Consider the following 20,695-nt stretch of genomic DNA (forward strand, 5'->3'; position numbering starts at 1 on the left):
CATATGCAGTACCTCTGGTACATGTATGCATCAGTCACTACTTAGTAATTTCGTCGTTACTATTTTCATGCACAGGTACATGTATGAAGCAAAACTACCCTCCTTTGGAAGTGTCCTGCGGGGTCAAATGTTGCAAATGCTACCTAAGCAAGCAGCAAGTCTCTACTGAACAAAATCACACATGAGCTGCAGTTTACTTGCCCTTCAGGCAGGTCTTTCAGTAATAAGCTGTTTTTCACTTATATATAATATAAACATATATGTTTTCGAACAAATCAGACTTGTTACAACATTAAGCTGCATATGAGGGAATGTTCAACATTATGGAACCACTTTGAAACTGGTTATCAATCTAGAAAAGAGGCTTGATCAAAGTAAAGATAAAAATACTGTTAGCTTACTGAAATGGTACATGTACATTGTGTACAAATGTGTCTTTAAAGAACACTGCCAAACTGCCTTAAATTAACAAAAGCTTGAATATTTGGAGCTTTTCCCAAGCCCGACTTGTTAAATAAAAAGAACTTCAAATAAAATTACATGTACAGTACATGTTTTCTTTCCTCCAAACTAATAAACGAAAAAAAAAACTTCCACTTTCATTGTGTTTCCATATTCTATCAATGTCCAAGGCCCAACTGCGACATTTACATGTACAGTGCAGTACACAGGCTGCTTAATTGGTGTGCAAATGTGTGACAACGTGTAACTTGCCGAACGAAACTCTTTCCATGCTGAAACAATAAATACTGGCTCAAAGTTAAGAAATAATCGCTATCATGATGCCTTACATGCATCAGTAACAGGGTCTTTATAAAGTTTATTTTTTTGTACATTATTATCCGACGTGCATAACATTTTGATATTGTCCATTGGAAACGAAGTGTTTCCAAACAAATATTTTTTATAAGGCAGAAAAACATTTCAGTCATTTTGCTATAAACAGCTCCAACCATTCATTTCAAAGCAGTGTCCGAGGATTGCCTGAAATGCTTGTGCATGTACATGTACAAGGGAGGGGAGCCCCCTTCCCCAGGGGATTTCCATGTTCTCTGGTGTCCCCCCCCTTTTAAATCTTAAAATAAACAAGCTTAGACACACACGCCACAGTTTAGTTGATTTCAGTGCAAAACGTGCTGCCACCCTAAGTGCCCACTCTCCCCCCCAAATTTTTCCTCAGTCTATACACTGCTGCTCCAGATCTTGTCTGTTATGGAGAATGATACTTCCCACTCAGAACAGTTGTGAAGGTCAGTTTCTGCATCACTTCCACTGGTACCACTTTACAAGGCATTTTAAGAGACGTTAAACCCATGCGGGCTTTCCAGGGCTGACTGAGAAGGTTGTACATGTATTGCAAAATCTGCAGAGAAAACGCCACAGCTGATGTTACCGGCTTTTGTCCATGAAGCGATTTATTGGGTTTGGCAAGGAACCCTTTCTGTCTGACATGGGTGAGGGCATCTTCATATTTACAAAGAGGTCTCAATGCTGACAGTCCGTCGGCCTGTAGGAGAGGTGTAGCGCCTTATCGGTGAAGTGGACCTCCTCTCCGGGTCGAAGAGGCCGTAGGGATCGGAGGGGTTCCGCTCACGGTACTTCTCCCGTGCAACTTCCTGGAGTTTGGCCATCTCGGCCTTGCCCATCTCCTTGACCATTTCGGTGAAGGCGCCGCCTTCCTTCTGGAGTAGGATGTAGGGCTCGTCGAACTCGATGAGCCGCCCCGCATCAAGCACCTGGCAAAAGGAAATGAGAGATGACAAACTCAACCAAAACAGGCTGCTATCCAGAATGTATACAAACCTGTGGTATCAAACTCATCATTTGGCTTTACTGCTTCGGAGGTTCATACTGTCCTACAGTTGTTCAGGGATGATGGTGCATACGAACAGCACTGTTGAAGGGACTGCTTGTCAAAGGCCAAACACTAACCCACCTTGGCAGTGGCATGCAATGATTTCCAACAGTAAATGAATGACCAGAACATTGTGGACCAGGAGGGTAGGTCTACTATCTGTGCATCTCTGCTCACTTCTAATGGAGTGAAGACCTAAACCGAGCTCCAGACAGCAGATCCAGACTGAGCCTTTGGTCCTGCCTGACATACTCAACCTCCGGCTTTATTGTCGCGCTTACCAAGACCCTGTCGGAGTCCATGATGGTGTTGAGGCGGTGAGCTATGGTTAGGACCGTGCAGTGCTTGAATCTCTGTCGGATAGTTGCCTGGATTAACCGATCCGTCCTGAAAAATGACATGGAAACATAAAAAATGACCTCCAAATTCAGCTTGCCAACAATGACTGGCAGTTCTCGAACGCAACTCAAATAGATTGACAGTTGGCCAGTTCATGCAGGGTCAGGTTGGTAAAAGCTACTACATTCAAGGACACAGAAATTAAATACCCTGCTTGCATCTGACTCCTCTTACTAGACTGATTTGAATGGGGCCACAAAATGGCAAGCGCACCAGGTGTGGGAAGAATTTTTCTCCAGTTTGTCAACTGAGGTTGATTCGAAAAGCAGAAGAGCAAGGTACAGGAGGCTGCATTGTCTTACAAGGAAAAGGTGGGGGTGCTGCTTCAAACAGCCAGGGATTGGCACAATCTGACGGCGATATTGTGTGGTTCGTGGCATTTTCACCTTACTTCTTTAAAATATCTGGACAGAGTGCATCTCTGACTACTTGGCTTTTACTGAGAAGTCTGGGATGAGCTCACCTGACGTCAACGTTGGCCGTGGCCTCGTCCACTATCAGGATCTTGTTCTTACGCAGGATGGCCCTGGCCAGGCACAGCAGCTGTCTTTGACCCACACTGAAGTTGGTGCCTCCCTCTGTGAGGACTGCCTCCAGCTTGTCAGGAAGCTCCTCAACCGCCGGCTTCAACTCCACCTGCAGGTGAGGATAGAGCTCCAGATGTTTGAACTCCAAAATACCTCAAGAGGAAATTTGATGAGGTGCCTATCATAAAATTTGCATTTGTTTGCTGAAAGAAGTGGAAGGGAACTTCCTTAAAAGTCTACAAAAGTGGACAAGGCTCCACTGAAACTCTACTTATGGAAGTTGCTGATTGTACACTATCAACCTCTCCTCCTGAGGGCACTCAATCAAAAGCCTAAGGCCAGAGGTCATGAGACCCTCACATGCCATGAGACCAGTCATTAGTCCAAGGCCTGAAGTCAACAGTGTAAGGTGGAAAATGCTGCCTGTGATAGCGTATGGGGGGTGGGGAGCGGAAACTTTAAATCCCTCTCCTCAAAACAGATCTCTCCTAATGCTTCCCTCCCTGGAACCCAAATTTAAGGAAGACAAAAACAGCCCCGTTCCCCTAGAACCTTCAGGAAGTTGAATCCCGAAGTACCCTCTCCCCCTTTAAACCGGTACCTGGTGAGACCATCCACTGGAAACCTGGCAAATGGCCGCCAGAAATACCAGGGCTTGTTACTCAATCACCTCACAATGAAAACAACAGTTTCTGTGCAGAGGCTGATATTGTATATGATTCCCAAGAAGACTGATATTTCTCCTGATGCAAGGCTCAATTCATAAGGCTCCATTCTTATTACACCACTTCCAACCCTGACTCCTGCAGACAGCACAAACATTAGGCTTCACTTTTTCGACCACTGAAGCAATCTTTACCTCTTCTAGAGCTCTCCATATGTCCATGTCTGAGTGGTTGTCGAAGGGATCAAGGTTCCTGCGTAACGAACCACTGAACAGAACCGGATCCTACGATAATAAAAGAACCCAATCCACATAAAGTTTTTTATCGAGTTGACCAAAAAACAGTAACTACAGAAAATTCAACTGAAATGGTCAGGGAGGTAGAGAATGTCTCAAAAGGTTTATTAGCTTTGTCTAACCACTACTGAGGGCGCTATGTATGCACTCAAGGAGAATTACTGAAGGCATATTCTTAGGTTATATAGGGCTCAGAGTATGCGCACTAAACTGGAGAGAGCACTGGTATCAAGTTACTCGTTATAAAGCTTTATTACATGCAAGCATGGGCAACGTCCAATCACTGACCATTGGCCATCTGTCAGATACTGCCTGGTGCCCCACATAGTTTGGTGCATAGGTTACCAGGGAAAACCAACCAATGGTTGACATGGCAACAGAGTGAAACTGGCTGTAAATATGTAGCCTTCTCATACCGCTATGATCATGGTATGATGCCCCAACCCCTATCTGGACTCTTTTAAACCTTTCCAACTCAGCAGGACACTGCGCCCCGCATTACCTGTGGGATGAAGGAGACCTTCTTGCGGAGGTCGTGCAGCCCGATCAGGGCCGTGTTGATACCGTCTATCATGATGGTGCCTGTTGGTTCGGCCAGTCGCATCAACACCGTCATCAAGGAGCTCTTGCCAGCCCCCGTCCTTCCCACGATGCCCACCTGAAAACAAATAATGTTCCCTTGTGAGCCAGGAATGATGCAGCACAAACTCATGTGTAATGTGTTCTTGACGCTGTCATTTTACCAGAGGCAGTAGGTCTGAAGAGTTGGAAAGTATCACTTCAATGGGACAAACCAGCACAACTGCTCCTTTGCTGAGTCAGGAATTATTGCCTTTGACAACAAAACCCATACACCACATCTGAGACTACGTAATAAACACAATCCCAAACTGTTTCCCCTGAAACGAGTGATAACTTCACGCAGGAAAACAGTGTCTGTGATCAACAAAGCAATACTCTGTAATGGCTTTTCATTGATTTTAGAAGGGTTTGAGGTATTTCTTCCACTCTCTGTCAAGTTGTTTGGACCCATACTAAGACTCTATATTTTATACCCAAAAAAATTATTGACTAGAGACAGAGCTACATTCAGGTTCGTATCGGAAGTAGTATCACGGCAGTAAAAAAACTTCAACTCCTTTCCAAATCTGCATATTTGAGGAAAAACAGTTCCCCTCATAATTTGCGATTCACAGCTGCGTGTCTGCCAGATCAATACCTTCTCTTTTGATCTGAAGCAGCAGTATATCTTCTTGAGGACTTCTGGGCCGTCTTCTGTGTAGCTCAACGAGGTGCCCTCTAACGTGATGAGTCCATACTTTGGCCAATCGGAGGGTGGCTTGTGGTCGGTCTCCAACGGAGCCTCTGACTTGACGTCCACATACTGGCAGACGCGCTCCACTGACGTCATCTGTGACAATGCAAAATCAATTTTTCAATCAGCCAGACAGACGGTCATGTCCAAATTTTGTAAGTCTTCATCATCAAGGAATGCACTTGAACAAGGCTGAAAGGGCATTCAGTTGGCCGAAGTGAAAAAAAAAAGATGGGCAATGTAAAGTTTATGTCCTCTCTTTTGTATACAAGTTTTTTGTGCAGCATTTCTGACAATCAAATAACATCCTGCTACTGTGGCTGCCACAGTAGTTCATTATTTGGAGGCCACAATGGCACAGATTAAGACATGGCAAAAAAAAGTTCGCCAAAATACTCATTCGAGTGACCACAACAGGTAGGTCAACTCATTGTTAGCATTAGGTTTTAATGAATTCTGGTAATCTCACAATGCAGTGTAACACAATTCAATTGAAATGATGCCTCCACTCGGGGAATTTTGATGCCGGCAAACTTTCACAACTGACCTGGTTCTCTACCTCGGCGCTCTGCCTGACCCCCCACTGGAAAGCCCCCATCAAGTTGATGGCGTAGGTCAGCGACAGCCCCACAATGCCTGAGTTGAGCTCCAGATCTGCCCACGACCAAAACAACCAAGATAAAGAAGGGATTGAGGATAGAGTTCCACGTACAGATATCGCTCATTTCTCCCTACAGTGGTATATCAGAAAGCAATAACAAGTCCAAAAATGTCAAATTTGGCCGGGAAAATATCGAAGCATTTTATACTTGGAAAATAATTAGGATTTTTCAGATGAGTCTCATAGGGTTTGTGCTGGGTGTCATGTGATGTCAGTGTACGGAAATCTTTCAGAGATTGAAACTGGCACTCTGTGATGAAAGTAAGTAGGTAACTTGAAATATCAACACAGTAAGACACTTCAATATCCTAACACCACTCTTTACCCAGGAATGATGTGCCTGAGATAAGCCAAAAGAATTTGTCCTGTTGATCACTGTCAAATTGTTCTGCTGCCCTTCAAGCCTCATCAACTCCTTCAAAATATTCTCCACTTTTTTGCAAGAAATATGGCTGAGCTCCTAGAGACCTGGTCCTGCATTTTACAGGTCTCTTGGGGCGAATCTAACAAGTCATCGGATTTACCTTCAACCAACATGAACTTTCCATTTTGTACTCTCGCTTGATATTTCAGTTTATGAGACAAACGAGACTCACAGTTTATGGCTACGACACTGGTGAAGCTGACGCCACAGATGAAGAGCACGCTGAAGCTGTCTAGCTGCACCCCAAACCAGCGGGATGTGGCCAGGAAGAGGAACCAGGCCCGGGTGTGCTTGTCCTGGTACTCATCAAACTCGGTGGTGAAACGCTGCTGGGCTCGGAATGCCCGGACCGTGCTGAGTCCGTTCAGAGTGGCCGACAGGTGGGAGAACACGGGGCTCCTTGCTGGAATGAGACATGAGAAATACCACTGTATCACTGTCCCTGATTAACACTCAAGCTCTCTTGGCGCATGATTGGTACGAACCTTCCTGACTTCAAAAATTCACTTCTCTGCAGGAAACCAATGACACATTCTTTGAACCTGAACTTTCCAGGAGCCTCTGTCAAGCCCCAAGTAAGAATAAACATGGCTGGGCTCTACATTTCTCTCAAAAAGTTTGCTACAAGAATTGAAAAAAAAAGCATCACCCTGTGCAAAACCAATGGCACAATCTTTGTTCTTTTCATCTGCCAAAGGGTATCTACTCCTCCATGCTGTAATATGGTTTCCCTAATCCTACAAAATCCTTCAAACTTTGATTTTTATTCCTTTATATCTTTTTGACTCCGGTGGAATAGTGCAAACCAGATTATTTACTTGCGAGTGGGTGCAGAGGGTGACAGACCTAATTCACAGGGAAGCCATTTTTATCTTCTTCCCCGAATCTATCATACTCAGTGTAATCTGTTTTTCGGGTGGTACCAGACTACTTAAGTTCCAAATGTGGCTTTGAAAAGTTCGATATGATTTATTACAAAGTTTGAATTATTCTGAACAAAAACTGCCGCTAATTTGTATGAACTTTTATTTCATTGTCGTTTTTACTCTCAAGTTCCCGAATCAAGATGGCTGACACATGCATCCAGTCTATTACATCTTCCCTTGATCTCTGCTGAACCCTTGAATGCACGTATATGTGACCTGTCACCACAAAATGAGCTGAAAGTTGGAATTTTCAAAAACTGAGATATTGGAATTGTTGAATTCAGCAGAAAGAGAGCTTTCCAATGGCATGTACATGGAACACTTAGGGTAAAAGTATAAGGTGACAACGTGACATTATTCTAGCAGCTTTGCGTCTTTGTTCCCGACATTATTCAACATGCCAGACCAGGCACGAATAATACTATCATCAAAATTGCTGAGAAAGTGACATTTTTACATATGTGATTCTGCACAATAGTTGGAAATAAATAGGAGACGGGTTACTCTTTCCAAATATTGCAAAACCCCAAAACTAACCTCCACTTCAATATGACTTTGAACCCTCAACACAGGGAAAGAGTGGGATGCGACTTTTGTGACGGGTCACGTATATTCAGAAGCAAGCCAGAATGCTTAAAATTCTTCCATGCTTCTGGGTTAGATATCTGACTTAACGCGTTCTACTCCAAGGCAAATCCTCTTAGCAAACTTCATCCCAACAGGTATTTTCACCATGGTAGTTTTCAACACTTGGGGTTTCAGTCCAAAACATCCTTGGGGTGACAGCCAGAGTGTGTGGTGCTGTAAGAGCACGTGGCCAAGCTGGGACCTTCTCCCACCTGATTTTGCACATACCGTTGCTTTCCAACCTCTTGACGGCCCGTGAGGAAGCCAGGTAGTACCGGCGGGTGAAGATGAAGACAATGAAAATGGGCACCGTGAAGGTCAAACAGAAGGGATTGAAGACGGAGATCACTATGACCGTGGAAACGGTCAGCACCATTATCTGGGGGAAGAGACAAGGAACAGAACATCAAGATAAGACTTTCAGTGGTTACAGTAGTGCACCAATGAAGTCCAAAGAGAAAGTCCATTCTGTGTGTGAACATAGGGTGACATTAAAAAGAAACATTTCCCCAATGCACAAAAGCACATTTTGAAACTGTCTGCGGTATCCACAGCTCTCTCTGACTCGGACCAGCCAATCGACCCAGGCAAGCTCAGTGGTCGAAAGAGGTCGCCACTAGTATGCAGGAGGTTGTGGGTTCTAGTTGAGTTAGCTTGGGTATTTTTTCGTAAGCTCTCCGAAAAAAAAGAGCGTACAGTGTTATGAACATGCATCAGAGTTAAGGCAAAACGAAAAATTGAAACGAGATGAGTTTTCAGACAACAGCAACATCGCTATAGTGGAGAAGCACCACGTGAACGTGTTAAAAGGTTGGTGCCTCCATAAAGTGTCTTACGCTGAGCATGTGCGCCGCATTTCTGTTGGAACATACAGTCTTTGTTGTGTGCATGCTGGCTGCCCAGTCCAAATGGTCCCCATTTTACTTGCAATGGAGGGGGAACATTCTACATCATGACCAGAATGGCATGGCGCAGTAGAAGTTACGCCACTGAAACTGGACAAGATCAGTACGGGAGTTCTGAGTGTTTGATTGTGGGTAAAGAAATAAGAGTTCGTGAACAAAAACGTTTGCTGAAAATGTGCACCAACAAGCAGACAGACTTGGACTCAAGTCAGACAAATGGGCAACTATACAATACAGCATCCTTTTGAAACATGGGACAGAAGTTGGATGATGGCTGCCCTACCTGAAGGAAGTCGGTGAATGTTGCGGGCAGGAGTTCGTCCATGAAACCGATGTCCTTGGCAAAGCGATTCAGGACGCGACCTAAGGGGAAGTAAGAGAGACAAAAATTGAACGACGTTTTACTGAAAAAGTTGCACATATCTTGCTCAAAGCAATGGTATTAATCCTCTGCTTTGATCCCAGTTGCTGGAAATTTTCCTGAAACAGAGAGCCGTTGATTTGTTTCACTGTGGCAAAAGGCTGAAGAGAAACTGCTAGGCAACAACTGCTTTTATTCTTTGGTTTGTTAAGTATATATGAAAAGAAATTCCGTTCGCTGGGCGTTTTGTCCAAAAAGGACACGCACTTAGCCGGAACTAAAATTTGTCAAGAGCGCAACCTACCGACAGGATTGGTGTCGAAGAACTGCATGGGCGCCCGGATGATGGAACGGAACATCTGGTTGTGGAGGCAGCTGGCGGCCGTGACAAAGATGTGGAAGAACAGGAAGCTCCGAATGAAGCATGTCACAAACGTGACGCTGCACATGATGGCGTAGGGCTGGATGTAGAAAGTCCGATTCTCAAACTGGACAAAGGAGTCGTCATACTGCATCGCCAGAAGTTTTCAAAGGAGGGAGGAATATATCAAACGAGAAGTACTTACTTGATGACAGAAATCGAGGATGAAAAGCTATCGAAGATTTTATATTAATACAGAATTTCCAATTTTGAGTATTTGATTCCTTTAACACCAGTTCCTTAAATCCAAAACTGCGTAAAATCTGGTCTGGATGGAGAAAATCAGCAGAACACTGACTCTATCCTACCTGCCTCATTAAATTAGCAAACCAAATAATCAACTCAGTGATTAAATCCTACCTGACTGGTTAGATTAACAAACTCAGTGATCAAAACCTACCTGACTGGTTAGATTAACAAACTCAGTGATCAAAACCTACCAGAATGGTTAGATTAACAAACTCAGTGTTCAAAACCTACCTGACTGGTTAGATTAACAAACTCAGTGATCAAAACCTACCTGACTGGTTAGATTAACAAACTTAACGATCAAAACCTCCCTGACTTGTTCGATTAACAAACTCATCGATCAAACCGACCTGACTGGTTAGATTAACAAACTCATCGATCAAACCGACCTGACTGGTTAGATTCTGTGCTGCCAGGTTCTGTTCCTCCGCGTACGCCCACTGTGATAGCCACCACTCACTCAATGAAAAGACAGCCTGAAAGACAGATGGACAATTTATCAATCTTTTCTACAAACATTCGAGGCTTAAAGTTCAGGCTTGGAAGCCATCCATGTCAAATTATTATCTGCCTTTGGTACTTAAAACAACTCTTGTGTTTCTCTTTTTTTTTTTTATTTTGTCTTCTAAGGAGAGGGGATGAGAGAGCATTTTCATGTCCAAAACTGGGTGTTTCACCGGGTAAGACTCAATTTTAATGTCAACAGACTGTATTTGGTCGTGTTGGCCGTCTTGATTTGAAAGTGACGTAAAACTTTTTGATTTTGAAACATAAAAATAACAGCGAGGATGTAAAACTTCATCTTTCATCCAAAATTTGTGAAAACACTGAAAAAAAAATCAAAAAAAAAAGTTGGGTCTAGGAACCCATCATAGTCTAGCACCATTCCATTTTAACAAATAACAATAAAAATAAGAGATTCAGGGAACAAGATCAATCATGGCTTCCTGTGCATAAGGTGTACTTATTCAATATATATATGTGTATATACAGTATACATAGAGTGCAAGGAACAACCACACATGTCTAGTACCTGTGCACCAAGGACCATTATCAACCAGAAAAGAAGGAGCAACACATTGGCACCAGCCTTGAAGTACCTAAGGTAAACACTAACTCCTACGGTGCCGACTGCTGTCTCCTCGGGCACGACATTTGGGGGCTCCTCAATCTGCAAATGAAAACAAGTCGTTTGAGAGGTCTGAGAGAGACGAAGGGAAAAGGAGAGTACAAATTCCATGCCCTCATAATGCTGAGCACTGAATATCACTGATTCTTTGAAGTCGTATGCCCATGCTCAAAGAATATCCGATTCCAAAAGACCCATGGATTTGTGCACATTCGGCTGAAAATTACTAGTCTCGGGTGAGTCACTGGACCACTGCGAGTAGGGCTTGTGTCCCGGATTTGTTCACATTCAGTTTAAAAGTAGTCACTGTTCACTGTATGCCAGGTGTGTCAGTCAACCACTGAGTGTGTGATGTGTCTTGGATTTTTGCACATTCCGTTGAAAAATAGTTGCACTCAAACCATAATAAATGCATATGCATAAAAGTGAATTTAGAGATGGATGGCACACTTCCACAGAGACCACAAGGCCTCTTTCTGGACACAGCTTGACCTCAGTGATGACTGGCTGAAGAGATCTGCTAGAATTTGCGACAGAACTCACATCAAAATCGGGTATGGAGGAGCAGAGGGAGGTCCTGGACATGACAGAGAGCTGTCTCTCCAGCCGGGGGAGCATCTCTTCCTCCACGTCTTCGTCGTAGTCCCTGTCTTCTGATTTCTTCCTCAGCAGGGCTGAGAAGTCTATGCCCTGTTCCTGGAGCTGCTGGTACGTTCCGTAGTCGGCTACTTTGCCCTGCAGACAGAATTATTACCCAACAAATCAGACCGTGACCAGTTCGCTTAAGTTAAACTCTAACTGTTCATTCAAATGATTGTACAAGGTATGATGAACCTTTTAAGTATTTTTTCTCTCTTTGCACGGCACAAAAATGAACGTAAACAAAAAAGTGGACATTTAAACATGCACGGTAAAGTTCGCCAGGGATCAGCTTTTGCGGAATCGAAGCAGGAACTCGTCTCAACGCCCCAGATTGGCTTCAGTGCATAATGGAATGGTGCGCAGATATGAGGTGTCCTGAACTGGCTCTTGTGAGGTGAACCATGTTTGAAATATGTGGCTACTGCTGGAAATCGCACGTTTGCTTAGGCAAGCCCCCCCCCAGCTAGTGTCTTTATGCATGTCCCAATAGACATGGGTAGGGTTTTCAGCCGAGGCTATTATACTCCGACAGATGTGCAAGCAACGCATCACTATCTACAATTCGGACAGTTCCCAAAGATGGACACTGAGACAAATACTTTTCTGCATCAGCAAATACAATGATGAGACATGCAATACAATGTAATCCAAGAACGAGAAAATGAAAAACTTCATTAGCCTTTGCACAAGCCGCAACGAAGCACACAGAAAGTATGAGAGTTTGATCACTGACATTTAACTTACCACCGGTCGAATTTGCCTGGTATTCAGGATACAGCCTGTTCACCGGTTACTCTGGAAAATTGACCGGTGGCTGTGAAATCACGGATCAAAATTCAGCTAAGAAAATCACAGATTGGCCAAGGCTGATCTAAGGAAAGGTTATTTGCCTACACCAATTTTTGACGACAAAAAAATGAGGAACCATGCAACTTCTACCTGTTTAAGGACAAGTATCTTGTCTGCCTTGTCAAGGAACTGCAGCTGGTGAGTCACCAGGATTCTTGGCTTCCTGCTCAAATAGTTCAAGATGCACCTTTGGAGGGGAAAAATAATGAGATTTGAAAAAAAGAGCTCAGGATGTTCACTTTCAAGGGCATAACTGACGCTGTACATGTCATGCACCTACTTTAAACTTGAAACAGGTTAGCAATGACTGTCTTAAATGTTTACTCTTTTGTCCGCCTACTGCTTGAAGTAACAGCAGTCCGGAATGAGACAGCAACACAGACTTACTTGCTAAAGAGGTGCCTCCCGACTGCTGGATCCACTGCGCTCAGGGGATCGTCCAACAGATACACATCAGCATCACTGTACACGGCCCGGGCCAGACTGACCCTTGCCCTCTGACCTCCGCTGAGGGTCACCCCGCGCTCGCCAACCAGCGTCTGATCACCGTCGGAAAGCAGCTCAATATCCTGCAACAACAAAAAATTTTTTTAACGTTTGGTGAGACTGAATATATAGCGGACAGCGAGCTCCAAGAAGACATGTTTTTACATCCTTGCTGTTGATGCTGCTTTTACGAATATGGAGACGAAACAGGTCATCACAGTTTTCACGAAGAGACAATCTGACCCCAAATCATGATTTTTTCAAGTTTCTGCTTTTTGCAAACTCAACTAAGCTATGCAATGCTTACAAGTTACAACTTAATGTAATAATTTTTTACCAATTCTACTGAAATCACCCAAATTACGGTGATGTCTGTGGGGTAATATTCAACTGAACTGCATTTTGGGTTTTCACGAAGAGACAATTTTGCCTTCCATGGATATAACATTGGCAAAAAGACGAAGAGACAATTTGACTCCAGAAATGTATACAAATGTAACAATGTTGCACCTGGCACGTGCTACAGCAAAAGTGTGTATTGTGTGTGCCATTTTCACAAAGAGACCAAAAGTCACACAAATTTAAGCATTTCATGAACAGACAATCTTGTTTGTTTACAAAATAAACAACTTTAATAAACTTCTAGAAATATTAGTTTTGTAGTTTTGTGTCATGTAAAACATCCCCTCTTTCATGGAGTAGCATTGGTGAAGTTAAAGGAACGCTAAATTCCAAGAAATTAAGCGTTTGAAAAAGAGACCAACTTCAAATGCGATTTTCTCTAAACCTATGTTTTGCAATCCAATGAGGAAATTGTCTCTCTGTGAAAACTGTAACGAGGTGTATCCAGGATTGCTGCAGTCTCAAGAAAAGCCTTTTTGCACTTGGAAGACACAAAGTATCTGGTAGAATGTGGTGTCTTGACTTCCGGGTTGTTTTAAGTTAATACTGGACAAAAGGAATCGGAATCGCTGGAGCCATTTTTGAGTTGGAAGCTAACAAGAACTGCACACGATGTACATTGATAGGAACTCTCATGATTTTGCATTCACACAACGTCCAGTTTTGCCAAGATGCAAAGCTATTCGTGAAACATCAAGTTAAAGAGCTGTTTGCAACTCCTAGTACACTAAAACCAAAACCAAAGCACTGCCTAATTTTTAATAAAAGCCTCATTTTGTTTAGACCCGGTCACATCTTTCTCACATCTTCCTTTTGGTTCCTAAGCAGCTGCAAGGCACTGCAAGCCGAACTAAACTTACCCTGGTGAGTGCGCATTGCCGGATGACTTGCCGGTACTTGGCTGGCTTGTACTCACTCCCGAAGAGGATGTTGTCCCTGAGTGAGCCAGTCAGAATCCAGGGTTGCTGAGCCGTGTAGCCAACCCGACCGCTCACGGCGTTGACTCCTGCAACGGTCGGAAGCTCTCCCAGCAGGGCCATCAACAGGGAAGACTGGAGGAGAGAAAGCCATCACAAATCGGGAAATGGCTCACAAATTCACGAAGACCATTGGCAGTTACAAGCACAACGTCATTAAGCCTCTCTCAGTCCACTCCCAATAAAGATTAAAAAACAACCATATGTCTGTTCTTAGCCCAAATTCTGAATCATCTTGGCTATCTATCCCCAGATGTCCACCATACCAAATATTTTAGATGGAATGTTAGGGATTTATGCAGAAAGGGAACCCTTTTATGCTGAAATGGGGCTTGTAAATTTTATGAAGACTATCAAATGTCAATTTTCGAACCTGCCGTTTGAGTGACATAAAAGGAACGTGAGTTTCAGTCAATCACTGAAACCCAGTATTTTAATATACTACCTTTGTACTAGATGTACTACCTTTTCCTTGAAGATTTATAAAGCAATATCTTCAAAGCTTAGAAATAAATTTGTTATTAATAACGAGTGTCACAGAGTGATTGTATGCTTCTTTTTTCCTCTGTCTGATTCAACTCGGCTCTTTTTCTTCAAATACACCTCCAATGCCCGACCAATGAAGCCCATAACTAAATGAAACACTGCCTCGTTACCTTGCCGCATCCCACTGGTCCTATGACAGCCAGCAACTCTCCGGGTTCAACACGGAAACTGATCCCTTCCAGAACGGCATTACTCATATCCTGTAATTATTTGGGCAAAAAGATCTTAATTTTATCTTTCAAATTCCCTTTTCAACCCCAAAACTGTAAAATGTCAAAAGGTTTCCAAGACCAATAAACCCCGACTGCATTTGATTTTGAGTAACTTTTTCGATTACTTTTCAATTTCTGTTTGTTATACCTTAGTCCAGGAACCTCTCAGCTTGTCAACTAAAATCCCTGAGGTGTGTGTTTCAGCGTTTAAGTCGAAGAGGAAGCGAGTCTTATTTTCCTGCACCAGAGTTTCCCCAGTGTGGTTCAGGAAGGCCGTACTGGGCGTGGGCGACTCCACGGACTGATCGGTACTGGCCGTCTGCTGTTGCGGGCAGTCACTGTCCTCTGCAGGCACTAATGAGGCACAGTCATCGTCCGCCGCTACATCGACATGGTTCAGTTGTATGGCCATCCCGTCGGGCACCTCACTGGGGGTGGAGGCATCAGTCATCGTGGTGTCCTGAACACCCAACTCTTCCATCAGCAAAAAATTCTGTGAGCAGAACGAAGAAACCCTGATCAGAGATTTCAAAAAAAGTTTCCCAAGACCACGAAGGCACTTGCTCAAATTTCTCCAGCCAAATAAAATCTACACAACTGTTTCATATTTAATCTGCATTCAAGAACGGATCAAGAACCAACTCTCTCTTGGGAGGAGAGCGAAATCTGGTTTTGAGGAGGCCAACAAATTTTGAAAAGTTTTTATATAACCTTGTATGACCTTTCCGTGGAGTGAGGCTCCATGTTGGGGTTTTTATATGCTATCTTTAAGGTGAAGAAAAGCAACACACCAATACAAACTTGACCTTCTCTCATTAATTTTCCACGAACAGTTTTTGGGGGTCCTTTCTTGGGCCCCCGTTGGCCCCACCCATGGCTTCATTAAATGTCAAGAATGTGGGAGGAAGGATGTTGGCTACACTAGGACCACGTCAGTATTGGCTGAGGCTGCGGATGAAACACATTTCTCAGGAAACGCTGCCTAGCTGCTTCGTACATTTCTTAGCGTCTAACATCTGTGGCTGAGCGACTTGGCTGTCTCTAACGAGGGGGTGTAGAGGGGAGGTCCTCATTTACTGGGTTTGGTCAAGGTATGAAACCATCACAACCTCTTCTTTGCGTAACATTTCTGAATTTTAGGGCATGCTGTGGTGAGTGGGGAATGTACAAGGTGATCACAGTGAATTGGTTCTGGAGTCGACGGGTGTTTAACAGGTGGCTGCCCTTACTTTGATCCGCCGCACTGACACGAGGCCCTCGGTGCCGTTCATGATGGCAAAGGGCACGAAGAGGGCCGAGCAGAGCCGGGCGGCGTAGAAGAGCGGGATGACGGCGTACACCTTGGAGGGCACCACGGCGTTGCCCAGGGCCGAGTAGACCAGGAAGGTGCAGAAGGTGATGAGGAGGGGCGCCACGAAGAAGAACGCCAGGGTGAAGGAGCGCAGGTAGGCGGCGTGCATGATCTTACGGATCTCCTTCCTGTCAGAAGACAAAGCGCGGCTTCAGGACGACTTCGATCAAAGGGGGGATTTTCAGCCACTGACACTGCCTCGAAAAGTATACTTCAATAGCAATGGTTCAGGAGACCACAACGTAGAAGATACAGGGCAGGAACTTCACGGAGGCATCAGAGGCAATTGCCTGGATGCCCCTGGTCTTTACCTCAATGCTTATTGAAATGTCCCCGTAGACAAGTTGATTTTCTAATACACGTGCCCTTTGCAAATGAGAAATTGGCTTGTCCTTTCAACAACAAAGTTCCTGCCCTGTAGAAATAAAACTTCTTTCGACCGAATCAAACCCTCATTAGTGGCCTACTACCTGTCTGACAATATGCACCTCGTAATTCTGACATTTGGGTTTGAAATCACACGTGAAGCATCATACGGCACCGATCTGCTCCATTTGTTGGAGGCGTGAATCGTGACTGAAGTTAGGTCATGAATTGTACAAAACAAGAGTGGTTAGTTCTCATTTGTCTTTTCCTGGATTTTAAAAATGAGTCAGTTGTAATTGGATTTTCAAAAGTTTTTAATTTTTTTTCTTCCATAGAGTGTTTGCAGATTTCACGGCATTGTTAAGACCTTTAAGGTGGAATCACACAAGGTTGTATTCGAGTTCATCACAAGTCATTTCACAAGGCCAGTTATATTAGTAACTTAATGAACAATGACAAAAGAATGCTTTTGTCACAGTTCATTTGAATAGCTTGTGAATTCGCTAAGCCGAGAAATGTACCATATAACGCATAGAGACTGTTTGTAACGTGAGATCCGGTTTGCTGGTCAAACATATGCGCTGCACAAACATCACATGGCAGAATATCACCTGGGTTTTGCTTGGCGCAAAGTTGATACACTGTGAGCAACATTTGCTCGCCCAGATAGCAATGTAAAACTAGGTCCTTGCAGTTACTGACCTTCGGGCTTCGGAGACCAGCTTCGCAAATGATGGCTCCCAGGCGTAGATTTTGATGACGCGCATCCCCGCTATCACCTCGTTCATGATGCGGATCCTGGCGTCTGACAGTAAGGCCGTCTTGGATCTGAAAGAGCAATGCACCAAAATTGGAAAGCAAAGTCAAGGGAGCCCTAGGGGCATCTTTTGATGAAACGCAGTCCCAACACTTTCTCCGCTGGACTGCATGTATTAAAAGTACAAGACTGAACCTTGTCCTCCTTGCAAGTGGCCAACGCTGTAGTCTCTTTGCAGAGTAATGGCTCCGTACACCCTAACTTCCATGTACTTTTTATAAGCAGGAACCTCTCCCACTTTTCCGTATTCCATCTTTCCTGACTCCTCCAAAAGAGTAGCCGATTCTCTCTACCCCAACTTTCTCAAGTAGCATCATGCCCTGTGCAACGTAATGGTGGCTCGACCCGACCTCCCGTAAACCTGAAAAATCCTACAAAAATTCTACATGGATTTTAAAGGATCTTGAAAGATTGTGGTTATACATCTTCCTTGACGATTCCCGAAATCCTCTTCGGTATGGAAACCCAACAGCCCACACTGCATACATTAAATTTCAAGAGGGACTATACCCAGGAGAAGCACCACGGCTGAGCTCAACATTCCTCGACTCTGAAAAATCTTGCCAAACTTTAAAAGATGTATTTTCAATGATCACTAAAAAGAATAGAATAAAGTTTTAGTGCAACACTCAAGACATTTTCCAAGATGCTACTCCAAATTTTTCTGGAAAAGCAAGGGCACATTCCTCTCCCTCAAAGCTTACAAAAGACATCTGGCCCCCATGTACAGTGTTAACGGTGGTTGGGATATCCCTTCCCTGACCCTACAAACTCCATCAACATTTTCAGGCAAGATGGGCATCGAGGGACCTTCCCCACCCACCTGAACCTGGAGAAGAGCTTGGCCATGTAGCCCTGCAGTGGGGCCAGGAGAATCAGGATGGGCATGCCTGCCAGACATGAGATGCCGATCTCCCGCCAGATGAGTGCCGTGACCAGGATCAGCTGGATCGGAGCAATCCAGAGGTAATGCAGGAAGATGAACGCCTAAATGCGGGAGAAAAGAGATGAGTTCTTTCTCTGGCACATGAACTTTACTTTAGCTGTGTATGAAAATCTCAATGAAATTGAACGATTTGGCCCTACAAGGGTTAATTAGCCTTTTGCGCGAATCTGGTATACTGAGTTCTTTAAATTCACGTGAACATAACAATTGGAATGCTCCATTCTAAAGACACATGTTGCTATACCTCATGATTCGGGGCAAGTGCTTGCTTAGTTACGTAAGACATTTCTTTGCACCAATGCATGTTTTCAATGGATAATAAGGGCACAAAGAAACCAGTCCATTCCAGAGGTGGTGGTCGCTACGCCAACTCTAGCACCGAATCACGAGGTATAGCAACAGTGTCTTCAGTCCGGGAAATTGAAATGGTTACTTTTATGTTCAATCAGACAACTTCTCGTTTTAATGCCATATTTTATTTTTCCAATAGAGTTGACTTTGTTTCATCAAAGGCCTTCAACAAAATGGCCCATTCTCTGGCTTGTTCTTTGCAATCGTAGTTTGTCTTGCTTGCTTTGCTGTACATTCCAATTTCAATGTTGTGAGGTATGGATGTAACACTCTCTCGAAATCTCAAGATAAAGTGACTTGGGGCAATTGTACAAAGTCTTTGTATGATCTCCTGCTTGAAAAACTATGGCATTTTCTCAGACTGGATTCTACTACGATAATCATCACTGCTATGTGCATTTTTTGTTTCAATAATATGATGGCAGCTTCATTTATCGCATCCAAAACAGTCTCAAGGACTTCGGGGAAAAATGCAGCAATTAATCTGATGACAAGTCAAGTTTCTGAAACGCTCCTCTTACCAGATCAAATCTGTTGACGTCGTTGGACAAGATATTCACTAGCTGGCCGATAGTGGTCTCTCCAAGAGCAAGGTTGCTGAGCCGTAACGCCTGAAAAGGTAGGCATGCAGCAAGTATTGTAAAGACAGGTCTCTACCGGGGCCTATGCTTGGATGACGAGCTCTTGAATATGTGTTTGCAGACACACATGACAAGGACTCAGCCTTTTTCCTTTTAATTATGGTCTTGGCTGGGTTGGCCTCAAATACTGTACTGCTCACAATAAATAGCCACAAGAAACACGCTCACCATGGCAACGTTGTTACCGTATACTCATAACACGGTATACTCCGTGTTATCACTATATGGATACTACCATACAGGGCTATGGATATGCTTTGGTGTCTGGGCAAAACCCACAATTAATGGGGGGTCAGGTTGGCGTAGTGGTTCTTTCCTCGCCTTCCACCTCCGAGGTCGGGGTTCGATTCCCGGCTCGATCCACACATGGATTGGGTTTTCAGTCCCTACCTAATTCCGTGGGTTTTACCCAGAATATTCCTCTGGGGTTTTCCTCCCACCTCTAAAACTGTAACTTCTTCTCTTTGTCTCCTCTCTACAGGTTTTTTCAGGCTTGCGAGCTACAGAGCCTACGGTGCTTTTGAGGAATCCTTGGTCTCATTTCCAGAAGTAAATAAATAAATAATAATAATAAAAAAACATCCCTGCAGCAAAGACCATCTTTGAAAGGATCTAAGGTCTGGCGTGTGACTTTTTCTGTTCCTGTTACACCTTACATGTACACATTATCACTGAAATTGATTTCAAACTATTTTTATTAGTTTGGCAGGTAACTGGCAGTACGCGTACTTATTCAATCTTGGAAATTACAGAATGAATTCTAAACAGTAAAAAAAAATCATCTGCCAGATTAACAGGGACGGGAAAAAAAATGGACCCAAATTTATAGAATGACTCACATACATGTACATGTAGCTGTTCCATGTTATCCTGCAACCAAGCAATGAACATGTGATTGCCGCTCATTTGGCCTGAGAAAAGTTAGCTTTTTTACGGTTTCTGATTCATTTTTGCATCCTAGGACTGGAAATAACGAGTCATCAGGCCAGGAAGTTCAGAGGAACATGGAGGGGGAGGGGGGGCTGGCAACTGTCTCGACGTCCCTGAACTCTGTCTCCATTGCCCAAGTTTCCGGGAACATGTTGATTTTCCTAATATACATGTAGGTGCCCTTTAGGGAGAGGAAATTTTGCCTCTCCCTTTGACGATACAGTTCCTAGTCTGATTATTGATTGACGGAGATGAGTAATACTATAGCACGCCCAGTCAACTTCTTGATCAGTATTGAAAACAGCTGCTTGCTGGCAAACACTTGATACCACATGGTACCACAAACCTTTCTTTATTACCCAAGTGATATTTGTGTTGTAACCAAGTTTGGTTACTCAACAACAATAATTATTTCAGTA

The 20,695-nt window shown here is 43.8% G+C and overlaps 1 protein-coding gene and 1 long non-coding RNA gene across 3 annotated transcripts in view; one reads left to right on the forward strand and one right to left on the reverse strand.

Moving 5' to 3' along the window:
- Positions 1–192: 192 nt before the first annotated feature.
- Positions 193–20,695, reverse strand: part of LOC110980761 (ATP-binding cassette sub-family C member 4-like) — a 29,186-nt gene continuing 8,683 nt past the window's right edge. The window contains exons 5-27 of one of the 2 annotated variants that reach the window (XM_022237711.2): positions 19,227–19,316; positions 18,232–18,395; positions 17,294–17,419; positions 16,104–16,353; positions 15,023–15,367; positions 14,773–14,862; positions 14,000–14,191; positions 12,639–12,820; positions 12,342–12,438; positions 11,304–11,495; positions 10,665–10,802; positions 10,021–10,107; positions 9,266–9,470; positions 8,884–8,963; positions 7,924–8,074; positions 6,315–6,545; positions 5,605–5,711; positions 4,962–5,153; positions 4,245–4,400; positions 3,641–3,730; positions 2,718–2,890; positions 2,137–2,242; positions 193–1,736 (exon numbers count right to left, since the gene is read on the reverse strand). In XM_022237711.2, the coding sequence (XP_022093403.2) occupies positions 1,473–1,736; positions 2,137–2,242; positions 2,718–2,890; positions 3,641–3,730; positions 4,245–4,400; positions 4,962–5,153; positions 5,605–5,711; positions 6,315–6,545; positions 7,924–8,074; positions 8,884–8,963; positions 9,266–9,470; positions 10,021–10,107; positions 10,665–10,802; positions 11,304–11,495; positions 12,342–12,438; positions 12,639–12,820; positions 14,000–14,191; positions 14,773–14,862; positions 15,023–15,367; positions 16,104–16,353; positions 17,294–17,419; positions 18,232–18,395; positions 19,227–19,316 (3,708 nt within the window). In that variant the 3' untranslated portion in view covers positions 193–1,472. Of the gene's footprint in view, positions 1,737–2,032; positions 2,243–2,717; positions 2,891–3,640; positions 3,731–4,244; positions 4,401–4,961; positions 5,154–5,604; positions 5,712–6,314; positions 6,546–7,923; positions 8,075–8,883; positions 8,964–9,265; positions 9,471–10,020; positions 10,108–10,664; positions 10,803–11,303; positions 11,496–12,341; positions 12,439–12,638; positions 12,821–13,999; positions 14,192–14,772; positions 14,863–15,022; positions 15,368–16,103; positions 16,354–17,293; positions 17,420–18,231; positions 18,396–19,226; positions 19,317–20,695 lie in introns of both variants that reach the window. The other variant, XM_087145495.1, reaches the window with a different exon arrangement.
- On the forward strand, positions 19,197–20,602 carry LOC147796825 (uncharacterized). The gene is made up of 2 exons (XR_015427622.1): positions 19,197–19,324; positions 19,828–20,602. It is a non-coding gene; the product is annotated as an uncharacterized LOC147796825 (long non-coding RNA).

Source organism: Acanthaster planci, linkage group LG14, assembly GCF_054643075.1.
Source record: "Acanthaster planci isolate LZ-2023a linkage group LG14, COTS_SCS, whole genome shotgun sequence".
Taxonomy (NCBI): domain Eukaryota; kingdom Metazoa; phylum Echinodermata; class Asteroidea; order Valvatida; family Acanthasteridae; genus Acanthaster; species Acanthaster planci.